The sequence below is a fragment of the Mytilus edulis genome, chromosome 5, assembly GCF_963676685.1.
Source record: "Mytilus edulis chromosome 5, xbMytEdul2.2, whole genome shotgun sequence".
NCBI classification, from domain to species: domain Eukaryota; kingdom Metazoa; phylum Mollusca; class Bivalvia; order Mytilida; family Mytilidae; genus Mytilus; species Mytilus edulis.
In genome coordinates this window covers 80,196,488-80,214,853 of record NC_092348.1, presented here as the reverse complement: position 1 = coordinate 80,214,853, position 18,366 = coordinate 80,196,488, and the positions used below count along the sequence as shown (strand labels likewise).

General features: G+C 32.5%; 1 protein-coding gene across 1 annotated transcript; it reads right to left on the bottom strand.

Moving 5' to 3' along the window:
- Window positions 1-5,262: 5,262 nt before the first annotated feature.
- LOC139525503 (uncharacterized) lies at window positions 5,263-17,964 on the bottom strand. The gene is made up of 12 exons (XM_071320887.1): window positions 17,610-17,964; window positions 16,933-17,144; window positions 12,141-12,270; window positions 11,352-11,494; window positions 10,764-10,868; window positions 9,820-9,946; window positions 8,745-9,289; window positions 8,064-8,219; window positions 7,342-7,513; window positions 6,608-6,710; window positions 6,024-6,169; window positions 5,263-5,436 (listed from the first exon to the last, which is right to left on the bottom strand). Exons 1-12 carry the CDS (start codon window positions 17,866-17,868, stop codon window positions 5,312-5,314), a joined length of 2,223 nt encoding a protein of 740 aa, XP_071176988.1. The 5' UTR covers window positions 17,869-17,964; the 3' UTR covers window positions 5,263-5,311.
- Window positions 17,965-18,366: the final 402 nt, after the last annotated feature.

Genomic DNA, 18,366 nt, shown 5'->3' with positions numbered 1-18,366 from the left:
AAAAAACAATCCGATAAACATGTTGAATCTTAAAGATATGAAACTCTGAAGCCTTACAATAGGACTATCGTTTATTAGTTCTTTATCCTAACTAAAGGTTTGTTGTTTTTTTTGGTGGTGTATATCAAAAAAGGGGGAGGGGCTTTTAAAAACACCAAAATACCTTAACAATCCTACAATATTTGTTTACAGAATGAGAATTGAATTCCGATCCGTTTGTACGGGGAACATGTGGTTACAACCCCTCTTTAATTGCCTGTTCGATTTTTTTTTTGCAGTGTCGAAAAGGGAGATAGACAGCAGTTTTATCAAGAAGTTATTTACGTTCTGCTATACATTTGTCAGTCAAGAGTCAGTAATTATTCTGAAGTACACATGTCGACCAGAGGCATGGAACAGAGAGGAGAGGGTTTTAAAGTACCAGATGCTTATCTGAGATTCCAATTTGAACTAAACAAAGCAATATATAAAGATATGTAGGAGAAATAATCTATATGAATAAAGTTATGTCACAAAAGGAACATTTTTTTTTTTTATATACAGAATTTGTCAAACGTCTCCATAACAGAAGAGATGTGAATGCATCCGTCATAGTCTTGTAATACTAATGGTAATAATTCATATAATTTCTGAGATGATATAGCAGTGCTATTGGTTTCCCCTTTCTCCTTCTTCAAAGAACTTGATCATCTGAACTCTTCTTTTTTTTTTTTTAAATTGGAGCCCTGTTCAAGAACAGTTAAAAGAGCATATGCTTGATTTGTTATCTTTTAGAATCATTTTTTTTTTAATGAAAAATATGTTTGATTAAACCATGGAAGTATTATGTCAATATAATACTTCCATGATTAAACATAGGGAATCACTGGAGCATGACTGGAGCGAGCTCCCCTAAGCTCAGTCTTAATTCCTTGTTGATGGATTGTTTCCTGGCTTGCTTTGGTAGGGTATTGTCTGCATGTTTCACACTCGAGTAATATATATACGCATGTGCAGTACATGAAATATGAAGACACCGGTGTACTACTATAGTATTTGACTTGTAATAGTGAGCAAGTATGAGAAAAATAGAGTGAGCCACCGTATACGTTAAAAATTAATATAAGGGAACTTTGATATTCTTGAATCTGTTTCTGAGTTGTGAAGAACTAACATACAACTAACAGTGGGACTGTTATTCAAGTAAAGTACTATAATACAATCGAGTCTTTATGTGATAAACTATAATAAAATTGAGTCTAATGTAAAACGGTTAAATAAGTTAAGACTCTTAATGTCTTGCAAATTTTCGACTGTAGGTAAACTAATAAGAGAAAAAGATATAAATAGTAAATTCAAATCGTATGAATAATATTGGCGAACAAAAAAAGTATCACATTATGTCGCCGGACAATTGTAAGATGCTATAAGATAGACTAAAAATGTATCGAAAATATAGCACAAAAGAAATCATGAAATAACTCGGTGCAATCCCAATTTAAGATGCAAACACATCAAAAGAAAAACAAAATCACATCATATCTCCACATGACACAAAACAAAAACCAACTGCAATCAACAAATAAGACTCAAAGAATAAAAAAAAATCCATTCGCGGGCAACTACCGACTTATTATACTGTATGATCGAACACAAACATAGATCCCGCTAACCTGTTTAACCCCGCCACATTATTTATGTATGCGCCTGTCCCAAGTCAGGAGCCTGTAATTCAGTGGTTGTTGTTTGTTTATGTGTTACATATGTGTTTTTCGTTCATTTTTCTTTTTTATATAAATAAGGCCTTTAGTTTTCTCGTTTGAATTGTTTTACTTTGTTATATCTGGGCCTTTTATAGCTGACTATGCGGTGTAGGCTTTGCTCATTGTTGAAGGCCGTACGGTGAATATGACACCAAAGAAATAAGACGCAAACTAAATTACAAGAAATTGCAAGATAAATAAATGACGTATAAAAAATAATTCCGAACGACAATTGGTTAACACAAACAAAAGGAATACAACGATATAAATTTATGCTACCCCACTCAACTTCACAATGGTCAACCAATCCGGGTTACTGTTAAGGTTCATCATAAGGAATTGAAAAATATGGCCGTGTTTACACCTCCGAAATTACTATGAGTATACAGACAAACTGATACATCCAGGAAAGTTTTAAGGCATGGCAGGAACTAGATATATAAAAGTTATATGAAGTCTACGTTTCAGAAAATTAAAAACTTACCTGGATTTTGATGTTCATTTTTTTCCAGTCTGCAGAAGATAGCAAAATAAACAAACACCCGAGTTTCATTTGATACGGTCCACTCAGTTACACAGTTTAAACCTGTTAAATAACCTATGTTTACAGGTGTCTATTGTCGATTTTTAAGAATTGAATGCTCTTTTTTGTAAATTTATTGGGGTGTAAAAGCGTTGACCGAAGTACATTTTGTATGAAGCGCGGAAGCGCTTCATACTTAAAATGTGCGCACGGTCAACGCTTTTACAACCCTATAAAATTACAAAAAAAAGCATTCAATACTTATAATTACATTTTTACCTATATGAACATAAAAACACGCCTTTTATCAAGTTTTTATTTCATTTACCTGTGCACTTTATTGTGGGACCTCGTGTCATCATGAATGAGAAGTTTTATTGAGTGATACAACTGCTTAATTAGCCAATCAGAATAACGTATTGTAATGAAACATACATCTAATGTAATTATAAATCAATACTACTCACAACATTGATTATATGAGGGGAGCTTCTCAATCGTTTTCACTACTTAGTTAATTTTTTGCACCTTCTGCAGGAACGAAAAAAAATGGATAGCAAAATCTAGAAAAGTTTATAATTTTCTGAAACTTAAAATGCATTTAAAATTTATATATCTAGTTCCTGTCATCCCTTAAAACTGTTGCAGGTGTATAGGTTAGTCTGTACTCAGAGTAAAATTTGGGGTGTAAATACGGCCATTTTAGCCAAAAGGTTATGATGAACCTTAAACTAAGGTGTAACAAAATGTGTAACAAAACTTTTTAAAATAATACAGAAATTATGACTGTCGGTGTAATTGTAATTGTTGAAGAAAAAAACATGTCAAACATGCAAATATTATTTAAAAAAATTAGTTTTAATCACTTAAAAGTCATGTGATGTTACATATATAGGACGGGTGTGTTCGATTAGTAAATTAATTAACAAAACCCCGTCATATAACATCCAACTTTGAAATAGCGTCCAAATGTCAAATTTAGGTGTGCCACTTTGGGAATGGTCTTAAACGATTGGCAATTCATTTCTCAATTTTTGTAATTTTTCCCAGATTTTTTCTATGTCGAGCAAAAATAAGTAGCAGTTTATAAGGAGACCCCCCTAAATGACGTAACAGCTTGACTTATGGTCGTTTCAAAAACGATTGATTGCAAGTTGCATTGTCAACAATTGTACAATATGAAAATTAAACAACGTGAATGCAAATATTTATAATGACTTTACGGAAAGTAACTTTTGTGACATCTTGACAACCGTATACAAAGTTCATTTCACTTTTCTACCTTCTAAACACAAGAGGTCGAATTCTTTTGTTCTTTTCAAACCGCATATCGGACTGTACATATACAACGAATAAAGTGTATTTTAATTCTATCTGGTATCATTTTAAGTTTACTACCCACGACGGTCACAGAGTTTATGAAATGGAGAGGGTCTGTATACTATATCAATTGACCACCATGGATCGAATAGTAAACTTAGACTTGAAAGTAAATACACTTTATTTATTTAAGAATTGAATGCTTCTTTTTGTTACTTCATTGGGGTGTAAAAGCGTTGACCGAAGTACATCGGAAGCGCTTCATATTAAAAATGTGCGCACGGTCAACGCTTTTACAACCCTATGAAGTTACAAAAAGAAGTATTCGATACTTATAAAATACATTTTTTAGCAATGATATTGAAAACACAAATTTTATTATTGTTTTATTTAATTCACCTGTGCACTTTATTGTGGGACCACGTGTTATCATGAATGAAAAGTTTTATTGAGCAATGCAATTGCTTACGGAAGAGCACGTGATGTGCAGTTATCCAATCAGAATAAAGTATCATAATGAAACATACATCTAATGTAATTATATAGTAATGAATGTTCATAATATACAGATAAGCGCTAAAATTATTCATGTGAACTTTTGATACCTTTTCTGAAATTCTCCAGTCATTAAATCTTTTACAAAATCCATTGATTACAAAAAAAAAAAAGATGTGGTATGATTACCATGTTGAGACAACTCTCCACAAGAGACCAAAATGACACAGAAATTAACAACTATAGGTCACCGTACGCCCTTTAACAACGAGCAAAGCCCATACTCAGCTTTAAAAGGCCCCGAAATGACGATGTAAATCAATTCGAACGAGAAAACTAGCGGCCTTATTTATGTACAAATAATGAACGAAAACAAATATGCAACACATACACAAACGACAATCACTGAATTACAGGCTCCTTACTTAAATGTTCATAACATACTAAATGAATGTTCATATTGAAATTGATAGAAAACCAAAAATTGGGAATTTTGGAAATGAAGGAGGAGGGATAAAAAAAAAACATTTTCCTATCCCCAATAACCTATGACTTATGTTACTTTTGCAGAAATTCTCCAGTCATTCAATATGTTAAAAAATTCTTCCAACAACACTTTACATACTTTAAACTACGCTATGAATGCCCGCGATTTCGCGGGTGTGTTCTAGTATATTTTATATGAATAGATGGTCATTTAATAAAATTATAGAAATTAACACTTATTTTTCATTGTTTTGATATAATAATTTTATATTAACTGAATTCCTAATGAAATAGATCTTCAACAAATACAATTATACCTACATTTTTACTATTACACTATTACTCTGACTATTACATGTATTAACAAAAATGGTATTTAAAGCTAAGTTTAAACTTGTTGTAAATTGATTAGCTCCTGATCAATTTATGTTGTTATAATGTTTAATTCGTTACAAATTCTTCAACCTATGCCAAAAAATTTTCATACAATTTCATACCTAAAATTCAAAATGTTGGCATAAATGTAGGTTGAATGAACCCAAAAGTATATTGATTGATTACATAGGGATTTAGTGAAGCATGACTGGAGCGGGTCCCTTAGGTCAGCCAGCCCCCCCCCCCCCCCACCCCCTTATGAAAAGTTCTGGATCAACCACTGGTCTAACGACTGTACAACACAAACAAGCCACAACATTATAAACAAAAAACACATTTTTATTAACGTAAAGCATTGTGAAATTAACGACTATGAAGTGGACGTTGAATCTTCTCCCTGCGAGTCCTCCATAGATATATTGGCAATGTCAAATGTGGCTGAATTGTGAATGATCATACACTTTGGTTTTAGTTCATCTATAACTGCTTGTAGTTCTGTATCGAGAAAAAAAAGAATTTACAATTGCATCGAAATACACATTGAAAAGAAAATAATGTAGCTTAAAATTTCTAGTGGTTGTTTAAATTCTATATGAACAACACCAGACTGCTTAACTACATGCATACAAAAAGTCATGATTGTACAATACTAAGTTTATCTCCTTCGAAAACCATTCCGAGCCAATCAGTCTTTGTTCCTACTCCAAAATAATGTGCGTTTGGTAAAGAAGCAGCCGTACTGATTTTATAGTCTTTGTCCCAACATACTCCACACTTGAAATAAGGGCAATTGATTATACCACTTGGCGACTATGGCGGTAAGCAAGAGGATTCTTGGCCAAAGTAACATTGCTTCTTTGGAAAAAATAATATCCCAATTAGACAAGACTGAATTAGCTATTACTTCAGACAGAAATAGTTAAATGTTTTTGAAGCAACTAACTTAATTCATGGTCTTGAAGACCTTACTTAAACCTTTAATGGTTTACGTTTACAAATTGTGATTTGGATGGAGAGTTGTCTCATTGGCACTCTTACACCATCTTCATATATATATCTATCTTATTCGAATTATTTGGTACCTGCAATACTTGATTTGTAATTTTTCACTGCTGTTATATCAGGCCATGCCATGATACTAAGTTTGGACTTAGCTCCTGTTCTCCATGTTCCCTGTAGTACCGCATATTTTGGTGTATTAACACTTAGAATTCCGCCATGAGCAATTCTAAAAATACAATTAGATATACGTGTAACCACAAATAAACCTTCTTTTACCATTACAAATTGAATGGTTTTTATGATAATGGCCAAGTAAATTTTCGCATTTTGATGTTTTATTGAAAAATGATTTTTTTTCCAAGGTGAATTATAGTAGAAATGTATCTATGATTTGACCTGTGGTTTTTCTTCTTAATCTTCCGGGTTAAAATAGTGTCTATGGTAACTGATTCTTCCAACATTAATTTTTAGTAAATAACACTGTCCTCTTTCTATGTCGAATGATTGACATGACTAAACTCACCTTAAAGGGTGGTCTTCGGCTGTTGTCTGCTCTTTAGTCGGGTTGTTGTCTCTTTGACACATTTCCTATTTCCATTCTCAATTTTATCAGTATATTTTCGATTAAGTTTCTTTATCGAATGATTCACATGAACAAGCTTACCTTAAAGGTCTCAGTATATTTTCGATTAAGTTTCTATATCGAGTGACAGCCTCTACATTTTCTTCAATCATTGAAATCTCGGATATAGTAACCATTGTCTTTCCTATAAATACAATTCATATTCCTTAAAAAGTAACTATCTTTACCACCGAACATTTATAACTATGAAGATCGTCTGAAACATTTTCTTTTTGTATAATTTTCCATTATAGAGAGTTCTCAAGATATATAGACCACATCTTATATCTATTGATTTTTAGAATAAATCTTGAAGTTTAGTATGCTTGTTATTTCCTAACCTACTATCAACAGTCCTATTTACGGTTAACTATTGAGTCTTCACCATAAGCGCCGACCATTCATCTTTTGTAGAAAGGGTGTGACCAAGGGTTTGTTTTTTACTCAGAAGGAAAAAACTTCTTTTCAGCTTTTTTAATAAAAAAAACTTTTGCTTATATTTTTCCCTACGCATCAGAACAAATTATTGTTTACTAGAAGTTTAGAATCAAATGATTCATCTAAAACAAATTTTCCGCTGATGTAATGGATCTACTTATGGTCAATGCTTAACAGTTGTAAAACATCATTCTAAATTAGTGAAGCTTCATTCTTTGAAATATCGTCCTGAACATGCATGAAATATTTGCCATTGGACGTTAAGCAATCAACAATCAATATATCAATTCTTCGAAATTTGATTGTATATAAACTATATTTTGTCGCGGTCATATTACCTGATTGGAATTGTTCTTTAACACCAGTTACAACTATATCGGAATTTTTCAACCATTTTGTTTCTTGGATACCAGGAGAAGTCGTTATCCAATCAGATGCTTCCTTTTTAGATGGGAAACTTAAAAGTACAACGTGTTTTCCTTTCGGCCAATTACCAATAGATTTATATGGCTAAATGAAGAAAACAAATTACATATATATTTGAATTGTTTTTCCATTTTGGTGTCGTGTAGCTTTTTATGGCTTGCTACAATGTAGCTTTGAGGCGAAGTGTTTTTGGTTTTGTAAAATATAAACTATATTTTCAAATTAATTGCAAACAATTATTTCTAAATACTAATTTTAAGACTTTACTAGTGCGGTTGATTTGGCTGTTGACGTTGTGAATGTATCTGTATTGTTAAGCTTTAAATTGCAAAACATCAAAAGATTCGTGTGGCTTGGCCATCCAAAACCCCTGCTAAGATAAATGAATTAAATCTACAGCTGTGCTGTATATTTATGCAAAATATTTTATCTGAAATGTTGGATTGTACTAGTAAATGAGAACTGACAGGGCAACGTTTGTGACATTGAATCATGTATGTTAGTTTACCGCTCATTTACAGTATTGAAAGAAAAGCGTGCTGCAAGTGAGAGCCACTGTCTTACCTCATTCATACCTGTTATACAATTTTGATTCATTGTATATTTACAAAGAAGCGTATAGAGAGAAACTCACTTTAATACTTTTAAAAATAAGGCGACCGTTTTGAATTTCCAGAAGTTTCTTGTTATTTTTCACAAAAAATAGAAAATCTTCCATTATGTCTTTTGAAAACCTTATTATCATATAATATACTCCTGCATCTTCTTCTTCATCATCTGAATTATCATTCTGAAAGCAGAGGTTAAAATATATATAGATCTCTAACTCAATCAAAAGTTGTTAACTAGAAGTCTATGATGCTTCAACGAGAAATGATTCTTCGCCTTATACATACCATTAATCCAAAATTCTAACATGCATTCAAATGGTACCGAGGCTTTCAGAATCAAGAAACTAACTTTAATTAATTGCCAATTGGTAGCGTCAAACATGAATTTTTATTGTACTATATTCGTTTTAAAGTGGTTAGAGGGTATTGTTTTTTAATTTGACACTTTAAACTTGCCAATAGTTATTTTTAACACCATTGACGAGAAGTAATTTGCATATATGGCAAGCTAAGCTCGATATCTTGACATTTTGTAATATAAAAAAGAAAAAAATGGGAAAAGATGTGTTGTATATACTTCAACGAAGCATTTTAACTTAAACAATACAATTAATTTGACAAATTGAAAACGCCTAAAGATAAACATTAGTCTACAGAATAGCGAGGTTAGTACTAAAATACTATTTTGTACACTATATACATACTACACTGGAATCTGGTAAGCCCATAGCCTCCTCATATGACGGTGGTGATATACTGCCTTCTACCTGACTGTTAGCGGCTGCACTGACAGAACCACTATTTGGCAAATTGTTCGTTGCTGGCTGGTGTTGTCCTGTTCCAGTTGCGCCAGTTTGTTTTGAGAGCGCTTCTAGTTGTGGAGCTGAAGGTTGCAATGCCGTTGGAGTTGTAGAGTTAGTTACTCTTATACTTGTGTTTGAAGTTGAAACAGTTTTAGTCGGGGGCGGAGTTGAAGTTTTGGTAACTCGTGTAGTTGGGTTAGTAGATAAACGAGTTGCAGAAGCAACATTGGACGGCGTATTTGTCGCTGCATTAGACTTTGCAGATGGTGTTACATTCTGCTTCGGTTTTGGTGCGGTAGTTACATTCTTATATTTGTAATTGACCGCATAAGCACACATTGGAGTGTAAGTCATATTTGGAAAATTCCTAGAGGTCGAAGACTGATTGAATGGCCTCCATCCTTTGTTGCAGCTAGTGTATGTAATGGCTTTTGATACATCAGTAACTTTAACAGAATAAACATAAATAATTAAATTGGGCAAATTTCAAAACAAAAATGTTATCTCAAACAATGAACATTCAAAGTTCTGTCGGAAACAATGAATACAATAAAGCGGTGATTTAATCTTTTTCGCTGTCCTCTTTTCTATTCAACAAAATCAAATAAGTCAACATGATTAAAATCATTAATTAACCTTAGATGAAATACTACCATTGAAAGATGTTTTTTTTTTTGCCATGTTTGAGTATTTTGCAGATTATGAAGAGAGTATAAATTGCAAAATTGTTTAGCACAAAAAGATTTTAAGATAAGCCAATATGGCTGAAATTGTCAACCGACTCCTAGTTATGTCTCCCCTTTTTGTCCTCTTGGTATTGCATGTCTCTGTTTTAACACCAAGTATAACAAAAACAAGACTTGAATCATTAAATGACAAATATTTGATTTTACTTGGCCAATAAGCTTTTTATTATTTCCTTCATATTTTCATACACAGTGCTTACTATAGTTTATACATTTTCAAAATAAAATACCTTGAATGCCAGCAGCTTGACTTTGACTAGTTGCCTTGAGAGACTTTCCGAATGGAACCGTTCCTATGGTAACTGGGAAGATTAATTTCATATCACTTCCAGTGAAAAGGGGCACTGATACAATAACCTAAAATAGGAAAAAAATACCCAATCGAAACAACAAAGAACATCATACGGTCCAGATAGCCAAAGCAGAAACTTAAGTCGCCTTTAGTTATATCTTAATGTGTTTTTACTCTGTTTTTAATTGAATGGTGTTGAATGGTGTTGATGGCAGATGAAATGATCAAATTTCAAATTAAAACTATTCTTGACCCTGGGAAAATTGAAGCTTAAGATCATATTTCGGTAATTGTTTATTACTGTAGACCGTATGTTGACTTCTAGATATTTTTGTCGTTGGATTGTATTTTCTAGAAATAGATAAATTTTCATGAACAATAAAATTCAGAATGGAAATGGGGAACGTGTCAATTTAAGAGACACCAGCCGACCAAAGAACAAAAAACAGAAGGTCACCAATGGGTCTTCAACACAGCGGGAGAAGTCGGGATTCAGCTGACTCTTTAAAACAAAAATGTCCACTAGTTCAATTACAATGGACGTTATGCTGAACTCTAAAACATGTAAATGAAGTAAAATTAAAAAAAAAAACATACATGACTAACAAAGGCCAAAGGCTTCTAACTAGGGAAAGGCGCAAAAAATGCGGCGAAGTTAATAAGGTTTTGTGAGATCTCAACCTTATACCTCTAACCGATTTAGAAGAGAGTGCACAGCAGTACGCACAGAAAAACTCAGTTTAAAAGAATTTAATTAGCACAGTCTGCTGGTGTGCCAAATATCTTTTGAATTCATACTGTTTGTTGATACACTTTTACAAACCACAAGTATTCACCTCACGTGAAAAAAAAAACTATTTTCCTGATATAAAAAGTACATACTTCGAGTACATATCTGACACTGATACATTGACATGTTGGTCTTTCAATAGTTGCAGGTATTCCATCTATGAGTATCAATTGATTGTCCCAGTTTATAACTTTACCCTAAAATTTAAAAAAAAAATCAGAACTTTAGATTGTTTGCCTTTCCTGTATATTGTGACTTATTATTCAAACGAACTCAAGAAAAATTTCGTGATCAACTACTGGTAAACGGTATTTTTTTTCTCATTGTTGAAGGCCATTTGGTAACCTATAATTGCTAAAGCCATATATATGGTGACCTATACATTGCTTTATCTCAATTATTTGAATTTGGTGGAGAGTTATCTCATTGGCAACCGTACTACATATCCTTAATTCATATATTCGTATTGACAGTCTCGCATCATCTCCTTATTCTTTAAAACTTTGTCTTTTCAAATCTTTTTACTGGTAACTTTATTGTTCACTTGGTATTTCATTTGATCGTTTTTCAATTGTCGAGATCTCTTGCTTCTGATAACTTGTCCTAATCATGAGTGCGAACAAGTGAGGTAATATCTACACAAATTGATGACTAAACATTAAACCATATTGAAGCCTTACCGCTACCAGTTCTGAGTTGGAAGTTATGACTTTAATAGTACTGTTTGCGTACTCCTCTTTGGCGTTCCCAATGAATGTGACATACTGCATTAACTGTGCTTTGATCTTTCCAAGATTCTGTGTAGAATCATTCTTTACAACGACTGCAAATAGAACCAAAAAAATGAAATAAAAATAACGACAAGTTATCATAAGGCTTTATTAACTTATCAATACTATTTATAAACTGTTAACATATATACGGTGGCCTATAGTTGTTAATGTCTGTGTCATTTTGGTCTTTTGTGGATAGTTGTCTCTTTGGCAATCATACCACATCTTCTTTTTTATATATCTTGGTAAAGTTTCCAGGAGAGTACAGATGTTCAATTGTTGTCGTTTGTTGATGTGGTTCATAAGTGTTTTTGCTTTTTTATATAGATTAGACCGTTGGTTTTCCTGTTTGAATGGTTTTACAATAGATTTTTTGGGCCCCTTTAGCTTGCTGCTCGATGTGAGCCAAGGCTCCGTGTTGAAGGTTGTACTTTGGCCTTAAATGGTTTATTTTTACAAATTGTGATTTGGATGAGGAGTTGTCTCATTGGCACTCATACCACGTCTTCTTATATATATAAATTATATACATATAGTGTTTAAAAGATAAATCATGGTCAAGAAAGAGTACACAACATGAAGACGGCTTTATGATGCATTCTGCAATACTCATCAACAAGAATGACACAAACTGAATTCGTTAAAAAAATGACATGGAACATAAATGTAGTACAGTATGACTACTTTAAGACTTACTAGATAGTGCAATTTGTTCTCCTGGACAGTATGCTGAACGATCTATCTTTCCCCATAGTTCAACTTTTCCAGCATTTCCAAAACCTAAAGCTTTTGGTACCTGGCAATCTTTTTTATAACATTGTGGATTCTGAAATTGAGAGAATACTGTGAAAGAACATTAAAAGTTTAATATGATTTTTTTCAGTGTGATCATTATTTACCATTAGAATACAAAATAGTTTATCTTTATAGTTACTTAGTTGGCTGGTTTCTAGCGTGTTTTATGACTAAGATATGTATATATGTTCATTCAGATATTTGTAATATATTCAATTTGTTAATAGATTGTTTCTGCAACTCTGTAAAAGTTGTCGTATTATTGCCATATAGACGTCTATATATCTATGAAAGGCCGTTCATGTCAAAAACCCGATAAAGTAACGCGTTAACATTTAACGCGATAAAATCACATTTAACACGATAAATACAGTTTTAACGCATTTAAATATTTTTTAACGCGTTATTTAATTATTTAACGCGTTAAGCACAAAACTACAAAAAATTACCGAAAATACTTTCATCTTTCGCCATAACAACGATTTAAGACGTCAGATTTTACTCGAAACTTACTAAATGAAATGGCCACATGTGTCATAACTTTGTCAATTAACGCGATAAAGTTTATTGATTTTCAGCACATTTTTAATATCATCGTCATAAATTACTTATCGCGTAAAAATAAGAATTAACGCGTTAAAATGAAGGTATAACACGTTAAATGAAGATTTAACGTGTTAAAAGAGTGTTTAACGCGTTAAATGCAACTTTAACGCTTTAAATGCAACTTTAAATTGTTAAATGCAACTTAAACGCGTTAAATGCAACTTTAACGCGTTAAAAGCAACTTTAACGCGTTAAAAGCAACTTTGACGCCTAAAATGCAACTTTAACGAATTAAATGCAACTTTAACGCGTTAAATGCAACTTTTACGCGTTAAATGCAACTTTTAAGCGTTAAATGCAACTTTTACGCGTTAAATGCAACTTAAACGCGTTAAATGAAACTGTATCGCGTTAAATGAAACTTTATCGCGTTAAAAACAACTTTAACGTGTTAAATGCAACTTTAACGCGTTAAATTCAACTTTAACGCGTTAAATGCAACTTTAACGCGTTAAATGCAACTTTAACGCGTTAAATGCAACTTTTACGCGTTAAATGCAACTTTTACGCGTTAAATACAACTTTTACGCGTTAAATGCAACTTTTACGCGTTAAATGCAACTTAAACGCGTTAACTGAAACTTTATCGCGTTAAAAACAACTTTAACGTGTTAAATGCAACTTTAACGCGTTAAATGCAACTTTAACGCGTTAAATGCAACTTTAACGCGTTAAATGCAACTTTTACGCGTTAAATGCAACTTAAGCACGTTAAAAACAACTTTAACGCGTTAAATGCAACTTTAACGCGTTAAATGCAACTTTAACGCGTTAAATGCAACTTTAACGCGTTAAATGCAACTTTAACGCGTTAAATGCAACTTTAACGCGTTAAATGTAACTTTAACGCGTTAAATGCAACTTTTACGCGTTAAATGCAACTTTAGCACGTTAAAAACAACTTTAACGCGTTAAAAACAACTTTAACGCGTTAAAAACAACTTTAACGCGTTAAAAACAACTTTAACGCGTTAAATGCAACTTTAACGCGTTAAATGCAACTTTAACGCGTTAAATGCAACTTTAACGCGTTAAATGCAACATTAACGCGTTAAATGAATCTTTAAATAAAATTGAGAATGGAAATGGGGAATGTGCCAAAGAGATAACAACCCGACCATAGAAAAAAACAACAGCAGAAGGTCACCAACAGGTCTTCAATGTAGCGAGAAATTCCCGCACCCGGAGGCGTCCTTCAACTGGCCCCTAAACAAATTTATACTAGTTCAGTGATAATGAAAGCCATACTAATTTCCAAATTGTACACAAGAAACTAAAATTAAAATAATACAAGACTAACAAAGGCCAGAGGCTCCTGACTTGGGACAGGCGCAAAAATGCGGCGGGGTTAAACATGTTTGTGAGATCTCAACCCTCCCCCTATACCTCTAGCCAATGTAGAAAAGTAAACGCATAACAATACGCACATTAAAATTCAGTTCAAGAGAAGTCCGAGTCTAATGTCAGAAGATCTAACCAAAGAAAATAAACAAAATGACAATAATACATAAATAAAAACAGACTACTAGCAAGCAGTTAACTTAATGCCAGCTCCAGACCTGAATTAACCTGATTGAAAGATTATGTCTTTATTATATGAATATTACTTTTTGATAAATATTCCTAAAGAAATGAAGAAACACCGAACATTAATAAATATTTTCGAATAGTTAAAAAAAATACTACAAGGTATATTTAGGAGGTGCTTTACTCTCAGCGGACTGTATATGTAAGGATAAGAAGCAATACACGTACAGAAAAACTGTATTAACGCATTCTTCAGAATATCTCAAGAAAATTTGCGTAAAAATATGAATGCCTACTCGAATTATTAAAAGTACAGCAGAGTTTCCACCATGCACTTGCACTGCACTAATATTAGAATAGTAAAATAGAATGATATACAAATGGATGCAAATTATTATTATTATATTATATACATGAAACTGTATTACCGAAATATCTAATATTTGTTCATTTTATAGTTATTTAATGGTGATGTTGTACCCTTTTTGACTTGTTATATATTATATTTTGTACTGTACACAATCATATTACATGATCCATCGCCCTCTAAGAATAATCGTTGACTATTTATTCAGTCATTTTTATACATGAAACTGTTATATACAAATATTAATATAACATATAACAACAAATATAGTAAACTGATTTTTAGCACTACAAATACTTGGTAGTTATTTTGGTGTCATTTATTCACAATCCACGCACAAACTTGTCTCAGAAAAAATAACATATTTATGTACATTCACCTCACTTTCAGGTACAGAAATGCGATTTTCTTTTTAGACAAGTGCTTGAAACTTGCGGTCATCCGATGTTCAGTACTTCAGTACTTTGATTATAACTTCTTTTTGTATGTGGTTATTTTCAGGATTTCGTGTTATTGTTTCTTTTATTTTATTCCATCAAGTGTAATGAAAATGAATAAGCTCAATGTAATGGGTGTCGAATTTCGATCTTTATTTTATAATATTTTATTGAAGTGAAATATCCCTTGCTGATCAAGCCAGACCATAATTTGACTTGTTACCGCCGCTGTGTCATTAGGTGTTAATAAATTAATTTCAAAAACAAAAAAATATAGTCTGCATGGGAACCAATTATTTGCGAATCGTTCAATCTGAAAGAAGTCGTTTCCTGAAAATCGGAAAGTAATCCTTTCCTAGAATGACGCGAAAAGTAAACAATCTGAAAGAAAGTGTTTTCTGTGATTTTTTTAAAAAGAGCATTTGTGGTTAGATTTAATAAATTTCAAAAAACAGAAGAATATCAATGAAAGAAAAATAAATATAGGATTTGAAACCCGGGTTTAGTTTCAATGCATTAAACAGTTTCAGACGAAAGAAATATATTCTTTTGTTCAATCCTACAAAGTGTTGCATTTGTGGGACCGTTTATGACATGATTTGTAATTTTTATGATGACATGCGTTACATCGTTATCAAGAAAAATATTTCTAGTGTGCCGTGAGATACAAGAGGGAACGCCATTTACCATCTGATTTAAGTATTGTCAATCCCAAAGTCATGTCACCTGCTACTTCGTCAATATAAATCTGAAAGCAAGCGTTATGTGTATCGGAAAGCAAGCGTTACCGTCGACTGAATCGGTGAGGAAGTGTTCCGAATATACACCGTGAATATCCTCCTCGTCTGTAATGTCCAGGACACCACGATAATCCAAAAGATGCGAACAGATCATAGTATTCGTTAGCAACATTATTTCTTAACTACATCCAACGATGTTTTAACGCGTTAAACGATGTTTTAACGCGTTAAACGATGTTTTATCGCGTTAAATGATGTTTTAACGCGTTAAATGATGTTTTAACGCGTTAAATGATGTTTTAACGCGTTAAATGATGTTTTAACGCGTTAAAGGATGTTTTATAGCGTTAAACGATGTTTTATCGCGTTAAACGATGTTCTATCGCGTTAAATGATGTTTTAACGCATTAAATAATATTTTAACGCGTTAAATGATGTTTTAACGCGTTAAAGGATGTTTTATCGCGTTAAACGATGTTTTATCGCGTTAAACGATGTTTTATCGCGTTAAACGGTGTTTTAACGCGTTAAACGATATTTTAACGCGTTAAATGATATAACGCGTTAAATGATATTTTAACGCGTTAAATGATGTTTTAACGCGTTAAATGATGTTTTAACGCGTTAAAGTAATGTATCTTATCAACGTAATTGTGTTGAATTTAACGCGTTAGTGTGATTGATTATGACATCTGTGGCCAGTGCGACGGGTATTTTATCGCGATAAACGTCTTTTTCACCTACGGGTTAAATCCCAAACTTGATAATTGCAACGTTTAACGCGTTAAATATATTGATTTCTTTACGCGTTAAAATCTTGTTTTAACGCGTTAAAACTGTATTTATCGCGTTAAACGTGATTTTATCGCGTTAAATGTTAACGCGTTACTTTATCGGGTTTTTGACATGATCGGCCTTTCATATATATCTACCGTTACTAAAGACCGCGGATGTAGTTGGTTTATTCGCAAGTCTGTCGTCTCGTATAACAAAAAAATGTTAATGAGTCGGATTACCTTATAGCAAGCTTCGTTGATATCAATATCCTCCAATACAGTGATGCATTTATATCGAGTTACATCTGGGAAGGGTATCGGCCTTCGAATACGGATTTGTATTATGTATCGAATGGCCCCTTTGGATCCCTCAAATGATGATGGTAGTCTTAACGGTATTCTATATTTAAAAGGATACTTGTAGACTCCTGGTTGTATGTTTTCGTTCGTATCTGCATAAAGTATAATAATATAATAAATAGGTTTACGCTTTAAATATTTTAACATTTCTAAAGTTTTTACCTTTTATGGTGCATTTGTCTTCTATAAATGTATTTTTACTCAGACTTCTCTAATTGGCAGTCATGTTTATCAATTAGGTTTTAATATAAAATGCACTCTTTTATAATTCAATCATAAACAACATACAGTACTATCTTTCTTATAGATACTATAAAAAGACTATCTTTATAAGCAATTAATAAATACAATACTCTTATAGTAGATATACTGTTACTAAAGTCTAGCTTCTAGTTGTAAACTATATTGTAGCATATTACCTAATTTCATAAAAAACATTTTAAATTTTAAAATAGAGTTATTTATAGTATCATATCAATGATATCAAAATATCAAAACCCCATTTCCATCTTGTCAATTAAAGATAATAACACTTCCTTATATGTAAGACAACTCACCACCTCTTCCATGTAATTGAACGGTATTTTTACAATAAACCTCGTAGGAAATATATTCGTCGTCTTCAAATCTTTTATTCCAGTTATATTCCGTCCATTTAACGAAAGCTACTCCTTGAAAAGTTGAAAGTACTCCTTTAGTAGTGAACTCTTTTTCTGATGTCAGGGTCCAATACCCTCTCACCTCATCCCCGGGGCGGTAGACCTGTTTTTGTCCCTCGAGACAAACAGTGACGGACTTAATTTTTTCAGGCATCATAGAAAAGTTTATTTTCTCCTTACTTTTGTTCACTTTTATATAAATGATTTCCGCTAATAAAGCATGTGATTGTTTTGTTAATTAAGAAATATTGTCATGTGATACTGTAGTATGTGTGTCACTATATTATTCAATTTCATGTGGGTTAACAACTTAGTAATATGAAGATTAGATTTATCATTGTTTACCGAGTTATCACCTTGTTGACACGTTAAAATAAGTTTGGTGCATTTTGAAATACGAGTTTCTGTTATATAAAAGCAACAGTAAAGATCAGTAAATGTATTATTTCAAAATCACAAGACATGGTTTCCTTTGCCGTGGCTTATTCTGAGAGGCTCGGTACCGTCTTTTAGTTTGATATTAAGGTATAGCTGTAGGTACGTAAAATAAATTATACAATATTATTGGTAAACACAGATTACTCTTAGTTTAGTGACGCTGATCCCTTCACGTGACGCTCATTATATCATTCGTTTGTGATGTCCTGGTGTGCTG

Bases quoted from the DNA above. Each gene is read 5' to 3' on its own strand.
- LOC139525503 (XM_071320887.1), bottom strand. From the start codon at position 17,868: ATGATGCCTGAAAAAATTAAGTCCGTCACTGTTTGTCTCGAGGGACAA. The intron at 17,145-17,609 runs GTGAGTTGTCTT...TACTTTATGCAG, and splicing joins TCAATTACATGGAAGAGGTG to ATACGAACGAAAACATACAA. The intron at 6,711-7,341 runs GTAATATGACCG...TTGTATTTATAG, and splicing joins TAAAGAACAATTCCAATCAG to GAAAGACAATGGTTACTATA.